This window comes from Syngnathus leptorhynchus, chromosome 2 (assembly GCF_054491065.1).
Source record: "Syngnathus leptorhynchus isolate UIUO chromosome 2, UIUO_Slep, whole genome shotgun sequence".
Lineage (NCBI taxonomy): Eukaryota > Metazoa > Chordata > Actinopteri > Syngnathiformes > Syngnathidae > Syngnathus > Syngnathus leptorhynchus.
The window spans coordinates 5,146,226-5,167,795 of record NC_141196.1 but is presented as its reverse complement, the minus strand read 5'-3'; the positions used below and the strand labels follow the sequence as shown (position 1 = coordinate 5,167,795).

The 21,570-nt window shown below is 51.0% G+C and overlaps 4 protein-coding genes and 1 non-coding gene across 5 annotated transcripts in view; all 5 read left to right on the top strand.

The window, feature by feature from the left end:
• Positions 1-518: 518 nt before the first annotated feature.
• trnag-ucc (transfer RNA glycine (anticodon UCC)) lies at positions 519-590 on the top strand. The gene has a single exon. It is a non-coding gene; the product is annotated as a tRNA-Gly (tRNA).
• Positions 591-1,331: 741 nt separating this feature from the next.
• On the top strand, positions 1,332-5,408 carry cnga1b (cyclic nucleotide gated channel subunit alpha 1b). The gene is made up of 15 exons (XM_085906702.1): positions 1,332-1,456; positions 1,555-1,634; positions 1,921-1,968; positions 2,044-2,094; positions 2,307-2,387; positions 2,607-2,711; positions 2,789-2,895; positions 2,951-3,125; positions 3,203-3,339; positions 3,414-3,586; positions 3,646-3,771; positions 3,900-4,052; positions 4,141-4,376; positions 4,499-4,670; positions 4,734-5,408. Exons 2-15 carry the CDS (start codon positions 1,573-1,575, stop codon positions 4,938-4,940), a joined length of 1,833 nt encoding a protein of 610 aa, XP_085762828.1. The 5' UTR covers positions 1,332-1,456; positions 1,555-1,572; the 3' UTR covers positions 4,941-5,408.
• A 175-nt stretch (positions 5,409-5,583) lies between these two features.
• On the top strand, positions 5,584-11,331 carry nfxl1 (nuclear transcription factor, X-box binding-like 1). Its single transcript, XM_085906701.1, has 25 exons — positions 5,584-5,691; positions 6,027-6,203; positions 6,273-6,458; positions 6,552-6,661; positions 7,206-7,336; positions 7,413-7,457; positions 7,523-7,656; positions 7,731-7,816; positions 7,881-7,956; positions 8,031-8,128; positions 8,209-8,323; positions 8,400-8,524; positions 8,596-8,718; positions 8,783-8,873; positions 8,937-9,057; positions 9,257-9,413; positions 9,511-9,602; positions 9,679-9,700; positions 9,771-9,893; positions 10,034-10,188; positions 10,287-10,356; positions 10,561-10,665; positions 10,726-10,806; positions 10,891-10,944; positions 11,038-11,331. Exons 2-25 carry the CDS (start codon positions 6,068-6,070, stop codon positions 11,224-11,226), a joined length of 2,625 nt encoding a protein of 874 aa, XP_085762827.1. The 5' UTR covers positions 5,584-5,691; positions 6,027-6,067; the 3' UTR covers positions 11,227-11,331.
• Positions 11,332-11,603: 272 nt separating this feature from the next.
• corin (corin, serine peptidase) lies at positions 11,604-18,890 on the top strand. Its single transcript, XM_085906697.1, has 24 exons — positions 11,604-11,693; positions 12,224-12,371; positions 12,925-13,149; positions 13,359-13,470; positions 13,544-13,648; positions 13,710-13,891; positions 14,186-14,299; positions 14,378-14,485; positions 14,590-14,700; positions 14,768-14,890; positions 14,968-15,039; positions 15,149-15,380; positions 15,557-15,699; positions 15,774-15,881; positions 15,958-16,071; positions 16,380-16,490; positions 16,566-16,689; positions 16,792-16,920; positions 17,066-17,115; positions 17,190-17,376; positions 17,477-17,639; positions 17,706-17,814; positions 17,958-18,091; positions 18,204-18,890. The coding sequence occupies exons 1-24, from the start codon at positions 11,649-11,651 to the stop codon at positions 18,387-18,389; spliced, it is 3,135 nt and encodes a 1,044-aa protein (XP_085762823.1). The 5' UTR covers positions 11,604-11,648; the 3' UTR covers positions 18,390-18,890.
• Positions 18,891-19,366: 476 nt separating this feature from the next.
• The window catches only part of LOC147060306 (sodium/hydrogen exchanger 9B2), a 3,813-nt gene continuing 1,609 nt past the window's right edge, over positions 19,367-21,570 (top strand). Inside the window, exons 1-8 of the mRNA XM_085906703.1 lie at positions 19,367-19,454; positions 19,943-20,113; positions 20,179-20,321; positions 20,389-20,516; positions 20,850-20,931; positions 21,040-21,133; positions 21,199-21,305; positions 21,371-21,520. Coding sequence (XP_085762829.1) covers positions 19,367-19,454; positions 19,943-20,113; positions 20,179-20,321; positions 20,389-20,516; positions 20,850-20,931; positions 21,040-21,133; positions 21,199-21,305; positions 21,371-21,520 — 963 coding nt within the window. The remainder of the gene's footprint in view (positions 19,455-19,942; positions 20,114-20,178; positions 20,322-20,388; positions 20,517-20,849; positions 20,932-21,039; positions 21,134-21,198; positions 21,306-21,370; positions 21,521-21,570) is intronic.

Here is a 21,570-nt window from a genome sequence, read left to right as displayed (position 1 = left end):
CGTGTTGACTCGTGCCCTCCGCTGCGTCTGGCGCCACCCGTGGCCGCGCGCCGCGTGGCGTCTGATTGGCGCCCGGGGAGGAAGAGGAGGCGGCAGAGTGTGAAGATGATTGGCGGCCCGCCAGGAAGGGATGTCACACGCACACACACGCATTTCCACACACACACACACACACGCCAGCGAGAGGCCTCTGCTCCACTGTCATTGGTCGCAGCCTTTATTCGGCAAAGGTCGCAGGTCACTGTTGGCCTGTTGAGTTGGGTGGTCCGGAGACCTTTCACCCCCTTCACAAAACAAATGAATTTGGAACAATAGGTGCGTGGTACACCGCCCTCTAGTGGACTATAGTGGAAGGTTCAACTTCGAGCGGCATAAGCGGCAACTCCTTTATGTTGAGTAGACAACAAAGAAGGGAGGAGAATAGTTTAGACACGTAATACAGGAAATAATGCTTGTAAATCGAAACAAAAGTATTAGAAATTCTTTAAATAAGAAGGTTGTTCGCCACCTCATCACATGCGTTGGTGGTATAGTGGTGAGCATAGCTGCCTTCCAAGCAGTTGACCCGGGTTCGATTCCCGGCCAACGCATACGTTTTGATTTTGTATTATTTTCAATATTTGCGATGTATCTATTCCTTGTTTTCTACAGAAGCCAATTCAACTATTCACAAAAGTAGGGTTCCAAAACTATTTTTCATTTCACCCGATCTGAGTACAATATCCATTCGTCTTCAAAATAAAATGAAGATACTCCTATTTATGAGGGCCCATGTACGCGTGTGCAACACGGCACAGTCTGATTGTGGGACCCAATGGAGGAGGTCCAGGTATCCGTTTGGAGTATCGGTTTTGCTCGACATTGCAGCCTGTTCCCGGGTGGATGGTCTTGAACCAGCAAGGCGACCACTCGGCCACGGCTCCCAAAATATAGTTCCCTAGCTAGCGTTTATGAAGCGAGGAAATAGCGACCCTTATCTTCAGCGCTACCTGCTGGTCACTATGTATACTGTACCGTATCGCCTCACACGACGCACACTTAAGCTTGTCAAAGCTGCCTGTGTGTGTGTTTGTGTGTGTGCTGACTCATCTAAATGAGCATAGGTCATTCTTCTCTTCTTCACTTTTTCTACACATTCTTTCTTCTTCCCCCCTTGTCCACTGATGTTATTCCAAGTGCAAAGTTTGTTCAGTTGAAGAAAAAAAGTGGTAGCTTTTCAAATGTTTATTGCCAAGGTTAGCTATGCGTGCGCGTGCGCGTGAGCGTGAGTCGCGCCCGATCATCCATCCGCTAATCGCTTTATCTGCGACTGAACGCTTCTGCTGGGTCGGGGGAAAGTTTTTCTTTCTTCTGGTGGATTTCAAGGTTGTTTTGGGGGTCGCGCAGTTGTGTTTCCATGGCAATGGCTTGGATGTAGAACGGCGTAACCCGGGGGCAAGTGAATATTACCTGACAGGTGAGTGATGCAATGGCTGCAAATTGCAATGCAAAAGACACTTTGTCCGTATTATGTGAGTGTATTCGTATGCGTATGTGTTCGTGCTCGCATACCAGAAGGGAAGAGAGCATCCCATGGCCCAGGTTACGCCGCTTGACGCAGCCGCCCCACTTCTGGACGATATGGATGACCACAGGTGAGCCACAAGCGCAGTGGTGGGACGTAACAAAGTACAAATACTTCACAAATGGACCGTTGTAGATTTTTCTGTTTCACCTATGCTTGAATTTAGCAAGTACAATCAATATTTTTCTTTTGTACTTAAGTTTCTCGGTTTGTACTTTTTTATTGTAAGAAGTTGAATGAGTGGCTACTTGTGCCAATCTTTTTTTTTTTTTTTTTACACACGTATTAGTATTTGTAGTTAAGTACAGAGTGTGAGTACTTTTGTCATCACTGCTTTTGCATGTCATGTGTTTCAGGTGTGCAGGATGTCTCTTCAACGTCAACAACAGCAACAACAAAGACAAGTAACGCACTGACACTCACGTATTCAGGTCACTCAATATTCTCGCCACTGCATCATTTCTTTTGTTGTCTTGTAGGGAAGAGAAGAAGAAGAAAAAGAAGAAGAAGGAGAAGAAAGACAAGAAAATGTAAGACAATTGGTTCGTTTGGTAGTTAACAATTCAAATAGTAACCGCAATTATCTTCATAATGCCCTGGTAAGGACTGATTAGAAGCAAAATTGATTTCCTGATCAAATATCTAGTCGTAAACACGACTTGAAAAGAAAATGATGACTTGTTTTTGTTCTGAATGTGGCGTTATGATGCAGACCGCCTCCTTCTGTTTGCTTCCTTCACAGCAAGGAAGGGAGGAAGAAAGCTAAGGAGGAAGAAGGGGAGGAAAAGAAGAAAGCCAAGGAAGAGGAGAAGAAGGAGGCAGTGTAAGGTTGATTGTGACCACCAAGTTATGTGACTTAACGTCTCTCGTCGCTCCTCGGCACAATCTCCTAGAAAGTGTCGTTTGCTCACATTGAAGGCCAAGTGAGAAAGTTGTAGCTTGAAATTTTGCGGCACTACTCTTGAAACTCGCCTGACGTACTTTGTAAGTGACTTACTCTCACTTCTAGAAGATGAACTAGATGTGTGTGCATTGTCCTTAGTCCAAAAGAGATTGAGGTAGTGGATCCGGCGGGGAACACATATTACCACTGGCTCCTCATCATCACGCTTCCCGTCATGTACAACTGGACCTTCATCATCGCAAGGTAATACACCCAGTCCAAGTCAGCCCATTCTTCCCAGTTCTCCACTCCCAACTTCTGAAGCTCTTGTACCACATCAGGGCGTGCTTTGAGGAGCTTCAAATGGACTACCTGCGCTTCTGGTTCTTCTTGGACTTTCTCTGCGACTTGCTATATGTGGCTGACATGGTCTTCAGAACCAGGACAGGTTTGTGCACCCAGCTGCGGTTTTGGATATTGTCACAGTCATCGTGTGCATGCAGGCTACCTGGAGCAAGGTCTTCTGGTGAAGGACGAGCAGAAGCTACGCCAGCGTTACATGAAGAGTTTACAGTTCCGACTGGATTTGCTCTCCATGGTCCCCACCGACGTTCTGTACGTCACATTGGGCCTCAACTACCCCGAGATCCGCCTCAACAAGCTGCTGAGGTTCAACAGGTGGAAATCAGAAGCAGCGTGACATTGAAATCGGCATTTTGGGCCAGGTGCCACCTTGACACGTCTCCGCTTTTTAGGATGCTGGAGTTCTTCCAGAGAACCGAGACAAGAACCAACTACCCCAACGCGCTGCGGATCTCCAACTTGGTCATGTACATCGTCATCATCATCCACTGGAACGCTTGCCTCTACTATTCATTCTCCAAAGCCATTGGTGGGCTTTGCTAGATTTTGGATTCTAATTTTATGGATATTTTTCACTTAACATTCCTCCTGTGCCCTCTTCAGGTTTTGGCTCGGACAGGTTCGTGTACCCTGACCCGACAAATCCGGAGTTCGGGCGCCTGGTGAGAAAGTACGCCTATAGTATGTACTGGTCCACGCTGACGCTTACCACCATTGGAGAGACTCCGCCCCCCGTGGAGAACTCTGAGTACTTCTTTGTGGTCACCGATTTCCTGGTGGGTTTCACCACATTCGGCGTTGAAATCCCTCGTCACTTACTTCCTGTCCGTGGCAGGTGGGCGTGCTGATTTTTGCCACCATCGTGGGTAACGTGGGCTCCATGATTACCAACATGAACGCCGCCCGCGCCACTTTTCAGGCTCGCATCGATGCCATCAAGCAGTACATGAGCTTCCGTAAGGTCAGTCTGGGTGATTTCCAGATAAGGCGAAACTTTATTCCAAGTTGAGTCCGATAACTCGAATACCAAGTCAAAGTCGATTCGGCTCTTATTTTATCCAACGGTGTGAACCCGTCGCTGTCCCCCAGGTTACCAAAGACTTGGAGAAGCGCGTCATAAAATGGTTCGACTTCCTGTGGACCAACAAGAAGGCGGTGGACGAACGAGAAGTCCTCAAGTACCTTCCGGACAAGCTGAGAGCAGAGATTGCCATCAACGTGCACCTGGACACACTCAAGAAGGTTCGAATCCTAACCCCTAACCTCAAACTCTGACATTAGTTATTTTGTTCTCAAAGATTGATTTCAAGCTTTCTATGTCGGCGTGCAGGTGCGTATTTTTGCCGACTGCGAGGCGGGCCTGCTGGTGGAGCTGGTGCTGAAGCTTCAGCCGCAGGTCTACAGTCCCGGAGACTACATCTGCAAGAAGGGCGATATCGGGCGCGAGATGTACATCATCAAAGAGGGCAAGCTCGCCGTGGTGGCCGATGACGGCATCACGCAGTTTGTTGTCCTCAGCGACGGCAGCTACTTTGGCGAGATTAGCATCTTGGCCATCAAAGGGGAGCATGAGGAAAAAAAACGTCTGGAGTTGTTGTTGTCAAGGAGACCAAGTTCACCGCGCTAAACTTCTTTACCCAAGTACAGCTTGTGATGACTTTTTGCCCGTCTTCCTCGCGAACAGGCAGCAAAGCCGGGAACAGGCGAACAGCAAACATCCGAAGCATCGGTTACTCCGACCTCTTCTGCCTTTCCAAAGATGACCTAATGGAGGCGCTAACCGAGTACCCCGACGCTAAGGCCTTGTTAGAGGAGAAGGGGAGACAGATTCTTTTGAAGGACGGCCTGCTGGACCTGGAGGTACCCTCTGTGCCACAGCTAATTGGAACCCGCTCAGTTGTCACGGCTTCTCTTGCTCTCTAGGTGGCGGCGCAGGGCCCAGACCCCAAAGAGATGGAGGAGAAAGTTGAACGGATGGCGAGCACGCTGGACAGCCTGCAGACACGATACGCGCGACTGCTGGCCGAGCACGAGGCCACGCACAGCAAGCTCAAACATCGAGTGAGCAAGCTGGAGAAGAAGCTGCCCTCCCAGGCAGGCGATGTGCCAGCGCTGTCAGCCACTGAATGACGAGCGACTGCACATTAAGCATAGCCGCACGCTATTGAAACTGTCATCAAAATTTAAATATTAATTACTGCTAGAATATTTCTACTGTTCTCAAACGTTTGTGCCGGGCATCCAGGGAGAGAATTTCTTTTCCGAAGGCCCCAGTCATTATGCTAATGTAACTACCACCTGTCGTGTATATCCCATTCGAATAATTATTATTTTTGTTTGTTTCGACGTAAAAATTCATCACTTGTTTCATTATAACGGAATTTTACCAAATTGAATCAAATTCAACAAATTTACATTGTCCCAAGATGACGTGCAACACATTCAACATGACTGCAAAGTTAGTTGATAAATAGTTTGCTTCATTTGGTGAGCCGGCGAAAAAAAATGCTTAGAAACTAACAACGTAGAATCACGTAGACGCATATAATGTTAACAGCAAATTATTTGATTATCCGTTTGATAACCGCGCGCTAAAGCATCAACGCTAAATAGGCAAAATATGATTTATAGCAGAAAGATGCCAATCATATGTTTTTTCTTGGAAAGATGTTGACATCACGAATGAAATTAAACAATATTAATAAATAGTATGTTGCTGCGTCCCTCTTCTACTGTTCCTACTGATGGGATTTGTAGTTCTCTCGTTCCGGCACGCGCCAGTAGATAGACTACAAGTCCCAGCATGCAACGCGAAGTGTTGCGCGTGGCAGCTGCGCGTCGTGTCTGAAGTCCGCACTGGTGCAACCGCGAGAGAATCGAGGTTTGTACACTTGCTTGCAATGTTTTTGTTTTTTTTGCATGTGCCATTGCTTTCTTATAACGTGCTCGACTCTAAGTAACTCGACGCTTAATTTTTTTTACACTTGTGTCTTCCATTTTGACGTTCATGTTGCTTTTTGGGAGGCTCCTCCGCACGTCTTCGTGATACCTAGCTAGCCGGCGAGTTAGCTTGTGCTAACTTTTGGAACGTTATCTGTCATCATTTGTAACCTCGCTAAACTATGACTACTTTTATTGTTATGTCTTTTCATTCCGTTACGGGACGTTCAAAAAACAAAATGATGGTCAACAAAACCCTCTTTTTTTTTTTTGTAGGAGATTAAGTTGAACGTGAGGTTTCGATCCCACTGGCTGCCATGCATCCAGCCTGGAGACCTCAGGGCAGGGGCCGTGGGCGGAAGCAGGAAGCTCCAGGAGAAAAGGTGCGAGAAAAGCCTGGAAGTGCTGTAGGAAGAGCAGACAGTACCAAGACGACGGTTCCACTGCACCTAGGTGAGGATCACATTACATCGTGTTTACTTTAGTAGTGTGCTGACACAGTTCCTGTGTTCTGGCGGACAGGCGCTTCCAAGTTTGAGGAGATCCGAAAGTCCAACCAGGCCGCTGTGCAGCGACTGATGGAGCGCCACACCAACAGCTCCTCTGAGGATGATGACGACGACGACGACGACGACAATGATGACATTAAAGAGCATAATGACGCTCGTGTCCTGGAGTCCACCTTCACTACTTATACCAGTCATACAGGTGAGCCACATCTAATGGACCTTGGTCAAATTGCCAATTGAAATTTTGCGACACATTGCGATAATTGTTTTCTCAAACATGTGTCTTCATCAGACGGTGACGCCACAGGCCTGCAGAGAACGGGCCAGTATGTCAGCGAACTCTTCCAGTCCGGTGCGCTCACCTGTCTCATTTGCATCGCCTCAGTCAAGCGGACTCAGCCGGTGAGGAAGGGCTAAGAGGTTTTGGTCAGGTCTAGTTGATGTCAAAATAACCGATACTTTCGGTACCAACACGCAAAGAATACAACAATACCTGCTTTTTGTGGTACCGACTACAGAATATTTAACTTTTGTCGATTCTTGCTTGAACTGAAGGGGGCGGTATATGCATGCGAGCAGCACGGAGTAGCAGTCAGCAGTTCTGAAGAAGAAGAAAACTTTCAGGCTTTCATAACAATGGCTTCAGCAAGTGGGAGTGGAAGTCCAACACGCCGGCTTGTTGAGAAGCCAGGTCGCTCAAAGAGTCGTGTGTGGAAACATTTTGCATTCGAGCCGGGTGCAACCGGAGCAATTATAGATTCGAACAACTCAACGTGCAAAAAATGCTTGAGATGTTTGATGCTTGAGAGGCTCCATGCTTATTTCTTATCAGTCCAGCTTGTTTTTATGGATATGTGACTTGAAGGCTCCATGGCACTGCTGCTCATTATTAATGTCAGGTCGTGTGATGCCACCGCTTTGCTAACATCTCCCGGCCCCCTTCCAGGTGTGGAGCTGCTCCAGCTGCTACTCCCTCTTCCATCTTCCGTGCATCCAAAAGTGGGCCAGGGATTCCGTGTTCCTGCTCTGCTCGGCCACGGACGAAGACTTTGGCCGCAAGCAACATCCGTGGCCCTGGTGAGGCAAAAGTTACCAGAAAGAAATCATGCAGTGTTTATGTTGTTCTTAAGTGCAATCTTTTCCTTTTCCGCAGTCCCAAGTGTCGGGCTGAGTACTCCCACGCCTCCACGCCCACCAGGTAAAGCAGCTACCAGTACGAGCAACCCAGTCGTGGATGTGATTGTGCACGTGTGTTGCATTCAGGTACGTGTGTTACTGTGGGAAGCTAGAGGATCCTCCCGCAGATCCCTGGTTAGCACCTCACTCCTGTGGCGCCGTGTGTCATAAGGAGTTGAAACCTTCCTGTGGACACGCATGTCTGCTGTTGTGTCATCCCGGTAATTGCCCACACAATTGCGCTTTTGTGAACACATTTCACATTTGCCCTCTGGTGAACTCCTTTTGTCCGAAGGTCCGTGCCCGCCCTGTCCCAAGATGGTGTCAGTTTCCTGCTTGTGTGGCAATGCTAAGCCCCTCCCCCGGCGCTGTAGCAACAAGGTACTCACACGCACAGTTTAAAAAAAAGTTTGCGCAGTTTTAAAGATTCCCCCTCCCCCCCCAGGGCTGGTTATGCCAGCAACCGTGTGGAAAGTTATTGCCATGCCGGCAACACAAGTGTTCCCAGCCGTGCCACTCTGGTAAGCACACGTGAAGAAACCAGTGGCGTCGCTTTCTACTTCCTGTATGCTCAGCGTCTTCCTTTGTGTGTCAGAGTGTTCCCCCTGTCCCAAATTCAGCGTTCAGAAGTGCGCGTGCGGTCGGCAAAAAGCGGAGAGACCTTGCGCTGACCCCAAGTGGAAGTGCGAACGTGTACGTAGACGACTGGCCTTATTATTAGGAACGGCAGGCTTCCACATCATGTCTGACCGAGCCTTTGTCCTGTTCTTCAGATTTGTGGTGCCGCCCTCTCTTGTGGGAATCACACCTGTGAGCTTGTGTGCCACGACGGACGTTGCCCGCCGTGTCCCCGCTCGCTCAGCAGATCGTGTCCCTGCGGCAAGACCAGTGAGAGACACACAAACACACTCTGGGTCCTCATTGTGGTTACAAATGGCTAGAAATGTTCCAATCATTGTGTCAGAGTCCAGCCTGCCGTGTACGGAGGAGGTGTCGCTGTGCGGAGACACGTGTGAGCGCCCCCTAGCTTGCGGGAAGCACACATGCTCCAGGAGATGTCACCGTGGGAATTGTGACACATGCCGAGAGGTAACGCTTGTGTGTGATGCGTTTTTTTTTTTTTTTTTTTTTTTTTGACTCGTTGTGTATGTGTGCGTCAGGAAGTGGAGAAAGAATGCCGCTGCGGTAAATACAGAAAGCTGATGGCGTGTCACAAAGAGTATTTATGTGAGTCGAAATGTTCAAAGAGCAGAAACTGCCAGAAACATCCATGTCGAAGGAAGGTGAGTCACCGTGCCCGTGCTCGTCCGCAGCCCCCGCTAACCCGCCTCCCCCCCCTCTTGTCAGTGTTGCCCCGGCAACTGCCCCCCATGTGACCAGATCTGCGGTCGGACTCTGGGATGTCGCAACCACAAATGTCCGTCGGTGTGCCACCAAGGTAAGGCACCTTTACTTTGATGTGCGTGCTTTCGGCATCTGATGGGTTTTCCCGCACTGCCAGGAAGTTGCTATCCTTGTCCGGAGATGGTGGACGTCCGATGCTCGTGCGGGGCCACCTCCTTGACGGTGCCTTGCGGGCGTGAGCGGAGCACCAAGCCTCCTCGCTGCAAGGAGCTCTGCAGGTACGCGCGCCCCTTTTCGTCTTTTGCCACCTCCTGATCATTGGACGAGCGTGTCCGAGGGTCGGGTGACGACAATGTGGGGACTGAGCTTGGAATTGGAGGCGGACATATTGTTCAAAAATATGCAATGTCAAGCGTCAACTGTTACCACCGTTGCAGCGTCCGCATTCATTCCGATGTTGTCGGACCCCCATCTTAGGTCTCCATCTTCCTGCCACCATGCCGCCCGAGAGCGCCACCGTTGCCACGCCGGACCCTGCCCCCCCTGCACGCAGCCCTGCCTGCAACCTCTGGCGGGCTGCCCGCACACGTGCCCGCGGCCCTGCCACGACCGGGTTCTGCTCAAGTCGCAGCAGGTAGCGCACGCGTCCTGGTCCGGAATGATCTTTGTCCCGCTTTGGTTCCATCTGACCTGGAACGGTTGTTGTCGTCGTTCCCGTCGGCGTGTCTCAGGTGCAGCTGTCCGGGCCGTGGGAGCAACCGGCAGAACCGGCGTTTGTGACCAAGGCCTTGCCGTGTCCTCCTTGTCAAGTGCCAATACAAGTGTATGACACGCGCACGCACACAAATAACACACAGACGCGAGCAGATTTTGATTGCTTCTCTGTCTCTCTCTTGCAGCTCCTGTTTTGGAGAACACGAGGTAAGAGTGTTTCTTCAGCGCACTTCTCCGATGTGGTTCTATGATGTCACAATGACGATGTCGCCACCAGGTGAGCGCGCTGCCGTGTAGCCGCCAGGACCGCTTCTCCTGCAAGAGGCCTTGCGGGCGACCGCTGCGCTGCGGTAACCACACGTGCGCCATAGAGTGCCACCTGCTGGACGACGGCAACAAGGTAAAGCGGCTGTGACAATCCCGCCGTGTCGAGTGTGTCAGATCTGTCTGGTCAAGCTCGTGCAAGCCAGTGTAAAACCAGGCGGAACTCCGCAATGAATATTGAAATATTAACCGTGAGTCGTGTGTGTTGGTCGCTAGTGCGATGACTGCGAGCAGGGTTGCTCCAAGCCCCGGCCACATCTTTGCCCCCACACCTGCCCGCGTCCCTGTCACAGTGGCGACTGCCCGCCGTGCCACCAGATGATTCGGCAGCGCTGCCACTGCAAGATGAGCGCCATCTATGTGGAGTGCAAGTGAGCACACGCGCATACAATATGATTGGCTTTGTCGTCGTGGGGGAGCATCAGTCATTCCACGATCTGGATGTTATGATGTCATCATTGCGTGACAGGAAGATGACCATGGCTGACGAGGAAACAAAGATGGCTTTGGGCTCGTGCAAAAACCAGTGTCCCAAAGAGGTACGACGCCATCTTGTTGGCATGGGGTTGGGTGGCAACATGGAAAAATTCAGAAAAATGGAAGACTCATCTGCATAATGTGTGTGCGCGCATGTTTGTTGGTTTGTTTGTGTGTGTTTTGTGTTTTTCTGTGTGTATGCGTGTGTGTCGTGTCTTTTTCTGTGACTCTGTTTTTCTGCTGATTTTGTATGCGTGTGCACGTAGCTGAGCTGCGGTCATCGCTGCAAGCAGGTGTGTCACCCTGGGCCCTGTGGGGTCGAATGTCACCAGAAGGTCAAGCTGCGATGTCCGTGCAGGAGGATCAAGAAGGTACAAAATGGACGCCAGCCTCTTGTCGCATGGTCTCAGCTTCATTGTGTGTCTGCATAGGAGTTGGCGTGTGCACTGTCATCGGCATGTGTTGTCGAGTGCGACCACAACTGCAAAGAACAAGAGAAGAGAGTCAGCGAGGTAAACACACACACACACAAATGTGTCACGCGATGATGTCACAGAAAGGTGTCAATGAGCTCCGAATGCATGTGATGCATCCAGCTGAAGAAAGCAGAGGAGAAGGCGGCTGAGGAAGAGGAGCAACGGCGACATCAGGTGATGATAAAAAATAAAAAAAAGGACACGTCCTGCCAGGTCCCGCCACTATGCCAAACTAACTTGCTCGAGTGTGTTTGCACGTTTGTTCAGGAGGAGCTCGAGGCATTCACCAAGCGGCGAGGAGGACGTCGGATCAAGAAGCGAGGGAGGCGGGATGAAGACGATGAAGAGGATGGCGGACGGATTGGGCGATGGCGGAGGTGTGCTGCGGTCGTCCTCATCCCGCTGGGTGGTGTCGCGCTGTCACTCGCCGCCTACTTGCTTATGAGAACTGCTTAAGAAGGCGGGGGGGGGCGTGTTGTCCGCTCACGTGTTCTCATGTCATAGATGGTTGTGTAATGTCATGATTGGGGGAAATAAAAAACCTTTGTTTGACAAATAAAAGGGTCAGTGTGATGACGTCTCCTTGTTGAGATCACTTGAGTGTGTGTGTGTGTGTGTGTGTGTGTGTGTGTGTGTGTGTGTGTGTGTGTGTGTGTGTGTGTGTGTGTGTGCGCACGCGCAAAACAGAATGAGAGTAAGTGCGTGTCAGTCAATTCTCTCCAGCGCACACTCTGTCACGTGCACGCGCGCGGCACGTCCAGGCGCGGTCACGCGGCGAGAGGAGGAGGAGAAGGGGGCGGGCCGAGCAGCTGCTTGGTCGGCGGCGGCCGCAGACTTCAGTTGGCGCGTTCTTTGTGGCGGAGGCGCAGAGGAAGGTCATGTGCTCGTTACCGCGTGTTACCTTCAGCGCGGGAACGGACATGGTGAGTGTGCACGCGCGCGCGCGCCCACGTGGCTTTCAGCAGCTCGAGGAAAAAACCGGAAGCAGAAAAAGCCCAGAAGTATCGGCTTCTGACTTGCACTAATTGCCTCACGTGACTTAAGATGCGTCCAGCTCCGCCCATCGTGTTTACGTCATCGTCTCGGGCATTGTGAGCAAACTTAGGCCCGGGGCCCATCGAGCGTCTAGAGATCAAGAATCCTTGATTGAACTATTTTTTCTAAAAAAAAAAAAAACTGTTATTGAAATGTAGTTATTCCTTTTTTTTAAGTTGATTTATCTCAAATTGCTATTTCATTGATGTTGTTCTTCAATCATTTATTTCAAAGAATCACTTTTCCAAGTAAAGTAATTGTAAAGAATAAAACTATTCCGAACACCAAAAATGAATTAAATTGCATACTTGGTTCACTGACTTTTTGTAAATAATAAAACTAAAACGATGAGACATTTAACATGTTTTCATACTGTGTAACCCAAGAGTTAATGTCCAAAGCTACCTCTGTGCTCCAGCAGGTGACCGGTGGAGTAACTGAAAGCGTGATGGGTGAGGATGTGCGTCCTCACAAGCCACAGACGTCTGGCCGCCTCCGACTTGTTTACGTCTTGCTTCCCGTCACTGGCCTGCTGGGCGGCACGATGCTCATACTCGCCCTTACCGGTATTTGCACACACACAGACACACACACCTCTGGAGGTCCTTCTGACACAAAGAGTGCATGTGTCTGGTGGTTGTCATGACAACTAGTGAGTTTCAGCCAATCAGGAGCATGTAAAGTGAGGAGGAATGTCAAATATTTACAAGTGCCCTAAAACATTTTGTCACCTTTTCGGCATCTTTATCGTGTCCAAGTCTTGTTTAATGCTGACCTTGACACGACTTTGAAAGGTGTGATACGCTCACACACATTCCCCCTTTAGTGTCGGAAACTAACCCCGGCTGGCACTTGTGGTGGAGAACTCCCCCCTCACACCCTTCCCGAATGATTGTTATTATTAGCTAACATATGAGTGTATGAGACATGTAACCGGGGGTCGTCATGGTAACCAGATCCCTCTGACACTATTCATAGACGTGCACACTTGTGTATTTAAAGTGAACCAATCAAAAAGCTCCTTGCCCATGCACACACAACACAACACACACACACGTATACATACACAAAAACAGGCACTGAAGTTGTGAAACAGTTTTTTTTATGTGCTTTCCTAAGGTGTGATTGGCGGCCGTGTCTCGGACTCCAGCCCGCTCCCTTCCCCCGAGCCGATAGCTGACAGGGTGCCTGGTTACCGTGGGAACCATACAAGCCCCTCCCTCCCGGCAGATGCGTCTCAGGCCCCGTCCACTCCGCCAATGACGACGGCTGCAGATTTGCTGACGTCTGTCCCCTCGCTGAGCTCCACCTGGTTGACCCCCGCCACCTCTACGCCGCATGCAGGTAAGTGTGTCCAGATGTGTAAACACCGTTGGTGTAGCAACACATGTAGACAGACAATGTGAGAACACAGGCCTACAGTATTCTTTATCCTCAAGCCTGACATCATGGAGCACCAAATGCTTCATTCTTTGCATTTGTTTTGATTAGGTTACTCCTGGATGTTTTTGTAAAATATAAAACTTTTTTTTTTAAATCCAAAATGTATGCAGGTGGTTGTCAGCCCCTGGCAGAGCCTCAGTGTCATATGTTACCATACAACCAAACATGGCTGTCCTCCTCTGTCGCCGTGGTGAAGAGCTCAGAGGTAGACATGTTGCTCAGGTAATGGTGGGCGGAGCTTGGTGGGCGCTCGGGGCATACATGGGTTGGAGAAGTGACATGATGTGTGTCGCAGGTTCTTCAGCTACCTGAGCAGACTGTCCTGCTACAAGCACATCATGTTGTTTGGCTGCTCTCTGGCGCTGCCGCAGTGTTTCCATGACGACGACGCTCAGCACAGGTAGCCGTGGAATACTCCGTTGTCCACATCTCAGAATATCGGCTTACCCGCTCCCCCACAGGTGGGTGGTGTTGCCGTGCGCATCCTTCTGTGAGGCGGCCAGAGAAGGTTGCGAGCCCGTCCTGCAGATGTTCAACATCTCCTGGCCCGACTTCCTGCGCTGCTCGCAGTTCAGCCGGGCCACCTCATCCTCTGCAACGTCTCCTGCCTGCTACACTCCCCGACAAGCAGTGGGAAAACCCTGTGAGTGATTTGGATTGGTCCGGCACAAATAGGGTAGGACAGGACGAGAAAAGATTTGCTGACACATATCAGAAATCAAAAAGGAAGTAGCAAATAGACTGGGACAGGCTAGTAAAGGACGGGGGTGGGACAGAGCACTCCATGATAGGACAGGACATTGTTCTGACATGTTTAGTGATACCAAGCGGTGCTCTTTTATTGATCAACTGTATAATTAGTCAACAGGAAGTAAATTGGACAGAGCGGTACAGGACATTTGGTGTTACTATACGCTACTCTCTGATTGGCCAATAGCGGCGTGCGGTGGGAAGGAAGACTTCCTGTGTGCCACGGGGATTTGTGTCCCTCAGAAGCTGGTGTGCAACGGCCAAAACGACTGCGATGACTGGAGCGACGAGGCCCACTGCGGTGAGCGCGCACGCAACGTATGTTCGAAAAATTGTCGCGATACCGCATCATCGTCACATCGATGACATCATCATTCAGTGTGTTCAGACACACAGTTCCGCTGCTCGACGGGCCGCTGCTTGCCGCCGCTTCTGCTGTGCGACGGTTACGACGACTGCGGAGACCTTAGCGATGAGCTCGACTGTGGTGAGAGCCTACACGCTAAACCTCTCGAACTGGCAATGTGCCCAAAAAGTTTGAGAACCTCTGCGCTAGGATAGGTGAGGCTAGGCTAACTGTTGCTCGTACAGTGTGCGACGCAACACGGGAGCATCGCTGTGGCGACGGCCGCTGCGTGTCCACAGATTGGCTATGCGACGGCGATCACGATTGCGTGGATAAGAGCGACGAACTCAACTGCTGTGAGTTACCTCGTCCTTGACGCTCACATTGCGAGAACGACTAACCTGAGCGTGTGTTTGTGCGCAGCGTGTCGGAGCCAGGGTCTTTGGGAATGCCGTAACGGTCAATGTATTCCTCCGGCTTTCCGTTGCGACGGCGAGGACGACTGCAAAGACGGCAGCGACGAAGAGCATTGCATGAGCGAGCAGCGTGAGACACCCCCCCCTGGCAACGGACCGCCTTGGTGAACGTGTATCACCGTCTGACGATGCTTGTGCACGTTACAGCTCACAACACGTGCCCCCCAACTCAACCGGGGTGCCCGTCCACTTCCTGCGACAGGCGACACCACAACTGCAGTAAGCCTCTGACTCCGTTAATAGACAAGGTTCCTATTTTTTTTTTCGAGTTCACAAAACATCTTTTCAATTCTTTTTGACTGCCTCCTCCCCCTCGTGGGCGTGTCAGCCGGCTGTGAGACAATCAGCTTGGAGCTGTGCATGAACCTGCCTTACAACCACACACGCTTCCCCAACTTTCTGGGTCACGTATCGCAGCGGGAGAGCTCCGTGTCGTGGGAGTCGTCACTATTCCCGGCGCTGGTCCAGACGGGCTGCTTCCAGTATCTCATGTTCTACGCCTGTACGCTGCTCGTACCCAAGTGCGACCCACTCAGCCTGAGTACTGTGCCGCCATGCAGGTGAGGGTGCGTTCTGAGTGTTTGTCGAACATGTCCTGCTTCGCTCCAAGTAGCGGATAGGACAGGACGGGACGGAATAGGATAGGACAGCGTTAGTGAGCCCGGCATTTTTTTGTGAGCCGGTGTGGGAGAGAGCGTCACTTCATTTTGATGACACGGCATCTTCCCACTCGCAGGTCTCTGTGTCGCACAGCCAAGGAGAAGTGCGAGTCGGTGCTCGGCATCGTGGGATTGCAGTGGCCCGACGACTCGGACTGCGCTCAGTTTCCCGAAGAGGGCGGAGACTCGACGTGCCTTCTGCCTGAGGCCGGCGTGGACGGTGAGTACAAATCGGTACTTGACTCATTTTTTGCTCATATTCTGTTTGTGTTTACCACGTCGCCGTGGCAACAGAGTGCTCCCCCAGCCACTTCAAGTGTCGCTCCGGACGCTGCGTCCTCGGCAGCAAGCGCTGCGACGGCCTCGCAGACTGCGACGATCGCAGCGACGAAGATCACTGCGGTGAGAACAACGCCTAACCTTTGTGATACTAAAATCGAGCCTGCCGCGTTGACGTCTCTTTGTTGGTATGTGGTAGGTTGCACCGAGCGATCTCTGTGGGAATGTCCGGGCAGCGGCGTGTGCATCAAGACCAGCATGATCTGTGACGGGATCCCAGACTGCCCCCTGCTGGCTGATGAGGTCAACTGTTGTGAGTAGTTGCCGACGTGTGGTGTTATTGTAGCTAATAAGTTCTAGTTTCAAATTTAGCTTACCGGTGCTAACTTGTAGGTGCGAGGAAAAATATTCTAACTTCTAAGCTTTACGTTTTAGCGCTATCTTGTAGTCTGGAGCAACTAAACCAAGTAGTTAAGGTTAGCTATGTTTGTCTTTGAGAATTTCTAGTTTACAAGTCCTGACTTCTCATTCCTAGCTTATGTACCAGTTTCTAATATTCGCTTCCATGTGCTAAGGCCTTGACTCAACCCAGTGTGTGTGTGTATGTGATTGTTGTGTTAGCGGCGTGTGGCGATAACGAGTTGGCGTGCAACAATCACAAGTGCGTGCATAGGACGTTGTGGTGCGATGGAAAGAAACACTGCACCGACGCATCGGACGAGTGGGACTGTGGTAACACACAAACACGCACACACTTAGACAAACACACATGATAGGAAGATGACCGAGTGTTTTGTTTGTGTGGAGTGTCTCTGAGCCAGTCGTCAGGTTCCATTCTGACCGTGTTGAGGACGGCCGACCACTATCACGTGTGTGCAGACGAGTGGAACCAGCAGCTCAGCAAATTGACCTGTGACCAGCTGGGTCTAGGGTAAGGTCAGTAGCACACACATACATAAACACACAAACAAACACGCACACACACACACACAGGTGATGCGGCCGGTTCATCACAGTTAAGCGTGCCACGCAGGGTTCCCGCCTCCGTTTCCATGGTACCTGAGCAGGGTGGTCCTCCGGGTCGCCGTCGCTGGTTACATGTTCATCCAGAGTGGGAGGAACGCAAAGGCTCGGCTCTACAGGCACGCCTCGAGAAGAGAAGGTGTGTGTGTGTGTGTCTGTGAGTGTGTGTCAGGAAGTGAGTAAAATTGCTAATGCTAACATTAGTCTCAATATTTAAGCTCTGAGTGTGTGTGTGTACTGTGTGGGTGTGTAACTTTGTGCGTATCTCTGCTTGTGTGTGTCAGTCATTCGTGTCATTCCGGCAAGCGAGTGGCTCTCGTCTGCGTCAGAGACAGTAAGCTTCATCCATCCCGTCTCCCTCCGATGGCCTGGGCCGAGTCTACTTCCTGTTTCTCATCTCTCGGGCAGAGTGCGGACTGCGGCCGGCAATGGACGCGCGTCTTTCCAGGCAGAAGAGGATTCTGGGAGGCCGTGTGGCCAGGCAGGGGGCGTGGCCATGGCAGTGCTCGCTGCAGAGCGGTCAGAGCGGTCACGTGTGCGGCTGCGTTCTCATCGGCACTAAGTGGGCCTTGACGGTGGCGCATTGTTTCGAAGGGTGAGCCCCGTCCGTGTCTAGCTTTTTGGACTTCAAGTTTCAACCTTCTAGGCAGTGACACTTTCAAGGGGTCTTCCATGATCTTTTCTTACATACATAGGAGAGAGAAGGCCCACTTGTGGAAGGTCCTCTTGGGTCTCAACAACTTGGACCATCCGGGCGTGCACAGTCAGAGGCGTGGCGTGCGAGCCATCACAGTGCACCCGCGTTACAACCGCGCCGTGGTGGACTACGACATCAGCGTTGTGGAGTTGGACTCCGAGGTGAGTCCTCCCCGCGTTCCCGGGTGACGAGAATATTGTTGCTGAGATATTGTGGGATCACACCAGGTGGAGGAGACGGAATGGGTACGGCCCGTGTGTCTGCCCGGAACCAATCAGATTCCCACTCCGGACTCCTACTGCTATATCACAGGATGGGGTCACATGGGCAACAGGAGTAAGTCCAAACACCCATTTACTGGTTCAAGATCTTCTTAGTTATAGATTTTGAGTGCTAGCTTCTATGTTTTAGGTTCTAGTGATCAAGTTCTAGCCAGAAGTCTAGCTTTTAAGGTCAGGCTGATGCTATCTCCTCCGCAGTGCCGTTCAAGCTCCAGGAGGGCCAGGTACGGATCATCTCCATGTCCCAGTGCCAGTCCTACTTCGATATGAAGACCATAACTGCCAGGATGCTTTGTGCCGGTTACGAGGCCGGGACCGTCGACTCCTGCATGGTAATCATTACGCGCTTACAAGTTTTAGCCGCTAAGTTGAAGTTCTGATTGACAGGTTCCAAGCTTCTAGGCTGGTGTCAAGCGCAGTGTGTTGCTTCCGTTCCGTTTCTAGGGTGACAGCGGCGGTCCGCTGGTGTGCGAGGAGTTGTCTGGGGGGCGATGGACGCTATTCGGCCTGACTTCATGGGGCAGCGTGTGCTTCAGCAAAGTGCTGGGACCGGGCGTGTACAGCAACGTGAGCCACTTCACGCCGTGGATACACCAGCAGATCTTCATGCGCACGTACCTGACCGACTGAGGCGCGCCGCCTCGGGCATCCGCCTCCTCAGAGGAATTGACGTGACGCCGCACCCGCTCGTTTAACACCGTTAGCCTTTTGATGCTCTAGCTGCTGTAACATTGACATGACAGATGCTAACATGTTAGCTACTTTGAACGCTTACGTGGTTGGCGTACTAGCTAGGGCACAGTAGTAGTGTGTTGTCGGTGATTAATCCCGTGTTCCGTCAGTGTTGTTGCTAGCTCGACTAACCTAGCGCCGGCCAAAAGTGAGAGCTAATGCGCTAATCACAGACGATGGCCTGTGACGGATAGTCTGTGACTTGATGTTTGCTCGTTCCTTCCCATTCACATTCCTGGTTGGTAGTTGTTAGAAGTCATTTGGAAGATTTGCTTTTTTTAAGAGTATTTTTCTACACTTTTTTGTACATCACGTGTGTGTGTGTTGAAATAGGAGGGGGGGGGGGTCCTCCTAAGATGTCACTTCCTGCTTTTGTATTGTGAAGAGCCATGTAAAGGAAGTGCAATGTTTTTGTGTTCAACAGTAAAGCTACACACACCTGCTCTCAAATCTTTTACGTCTATGTACGTGTGTAATATGTATGTTTTGTGTGTGTGTGTCTGTCTTTCTGTGTGTGGAATTGTGTGTGTGTAGGTCTACACGTTGTGTGTCTTTTTGTGTGTGTGTGTGTATGTTTTCATTAAGTGTTGATGGACTTAGACAAGAAGAGAGATGGATGGAGAAACAACAAGGAAGGAATTCACAAAATACACACATGCACACACAAGTGGGGTCAAAGTGCAAGAGTTTATTGTGTGTGTGAGTGTGTGTGTGTTAAAGTCACACTGGTTACAGTGCACTGAAGTAGTAAAGGTCAGGAGGGTTCTAAGCAATCCCAGCGGTGGTGACGACGACACACGAGCCGGATGACACGGTGAGGTCCGTCAAGCACACACAGACACACACAGACAGTGATTATGTCTTTGTTTATCTAGATGTGTTCCTGCTGCGCCTCGTCCTTCAGCCGCCTGAGGAGCAGATGTCCTCGACCTCGTGGAATTATCAACCTGATCGTCACCAAAGGTGCCAACCAGTCAATCCATCAGTCAGTACACGTTTGGGCCCTCCACTAATGTTTGTCTGCGTTTGTGTGTGTGTGTGTGTATATATATGTGTGTCTTAATGAACATCTGTTTTGTATGCATGCCTGATTTTTTGTGTCCTCTTATTTGTGACCCCCCTGCATGTCTCTCTTTATGTATACAAATGTGTGTCTGTGTGTGTGTGTGTGTGTGTGTGTGTGTGTGTGTGTGTGTGTGTGTGTGTGTCGACCTGTGCAAGTGCACTTCTGTGTATGCATATGTCATGTGTGTGTTTGTGTCTTGTGTCTCTGTCTATCAAAGTCAAAGTCTGCTTTATTGTCAATTTCTTCACGTTAAGACACACAAAGAGATCGAAATTACGTTTCCCACTGTGATTGTATGGGTATGAGTGTATTTCTTTGACCCTGTGTGTGTGTGTGTGTGTGTGTGTGTGTGTGTGTGTGTGTGTGTGTGTGTGTGCTTGCCCAGCATGTATGTTGGCGCTGCTCTTTGGTGCAGTGTGGTCAGTAACAGGGACAGAGTGTTTGCCGGGAGGGCGAGTGTTCGGTGTGGTCATCATCTTCATCAGCGCAGTATTGGGGGGGCGACTCGTCGGGATGGTTCAGTTTCCTGGTCTGCCCCCCATCCCGCCGCTGCTTGGTATGACCCGACAGTAGTCCACCTCACGCACACGCAGACCTGATGTTTTGTATGTCTTTGGGTAGGCATGCTGCTGGCCGGCCTGATCCTGAGGAACGTTCCCTACGTGACAGACGCCGTCTACGTGGACGCTGCCTGGTCCGCGGCTTTGAGGAGCATGGCACTGTCCATCATCCTGGCCCGAGCCGGTCTGGGCCTGGACCCCTCGGTATCACGCATGCACGTACGCACACACACGTGTGCGTGCACAGGTGGTGACGGGGGTTTTCTTGCAGGCGCTGCGCCGCCTGAAGGCCGTGTGCCTACGTGTGGCGGTCGGGCCCTGTGTCATGGAGGCGTGCGTGGTTGCCGTGGTTTCTCACTTCCTGTTGGCTCTGCCGTGGGTGTGGGGATTCCTGCTGGGGTATGTGTTGTGTGCACCGGCGGAGCTAGAGGGGGGACTGCGGGGACAGTGGCCCTCCCTGAAATATACTTGGACCTTCCCAGATGCCAGATAATTGACTTTTGGGTATTTCCAGATTTTTTTCCCCCAGGATTATTTTTTTCAATATATTCGCCTGTCCTCCACAGGGAACATATAATTCATCTTTATTAGCTTTTTCTGGAGAATTTTTGAAATTTTTGTTTTGTGGACCCCCTGAGATATTCCCCACCAAGTTAGCTTTGTCAGTGGTTGTGTTTAGGTGGTCTTGCGTGGTTGCGGGCCAACGTGTGACCCGTGCTCATGCACGCGCAGGTTTGTCCTGGCTGCGGTGTCTCCGGCGGTGGTGGTTCCGTCCATGTTGCTCCTCCAGAAGGAAGGTTATGGATGCGAGAAGGTAAGCTGCTGTGTCTCTCGGCTTTACCTCGTATATGACCAAAGCTGATACCGGGCTTCTCCTGAAGTTCGTCTTGGATTCCACCAAAGATATTTGGGGATTCCGCAGGGCATCCCGACGCTCCTGATGGCTGCCGGCAGCTTTGACGACATTTTGGCCATCACGGGGTTCTCTACGTGTCTGGGCGTGGCATTCTCCACAGGTTTGTCTTCTGGTTTGCTTTGAGCTGGGTTGAGTTCTGCTCTCCATGCATGCGAGCATCCGCAGGTTCCACATGGATGAACGTCCTGAAGGGTCTCCTGGAGGTGGTTGGTGGAGTGGTGGGCGGCATCCTTGTGGGCATCTTCTTGTGTTTCTTCCCCAGCGTGGATCAGGTGCGTGTGAAAAGCCATTTGAGCCTTTGGTCCGTGTCCCTGTGCTGAAAGTGCTACTCCTGCAGGAGGACGTGGTGGCGACCAGGAGCTTCCTCCTGTTGGCCTCCTCGATCTTTGCCGTCTTCTTCACTCAAGTGGTGGGCGCTTCTGGGGCTGGTGGCCTCTGCACCTTGGTTCTGGCCTTCCTGGCTGCGCTAGGTTGGCGCGCTGACAAGGCAATCATGGTTAACCTGTTGAAGAAGAAGAAATGATACCGTGCTCTCCA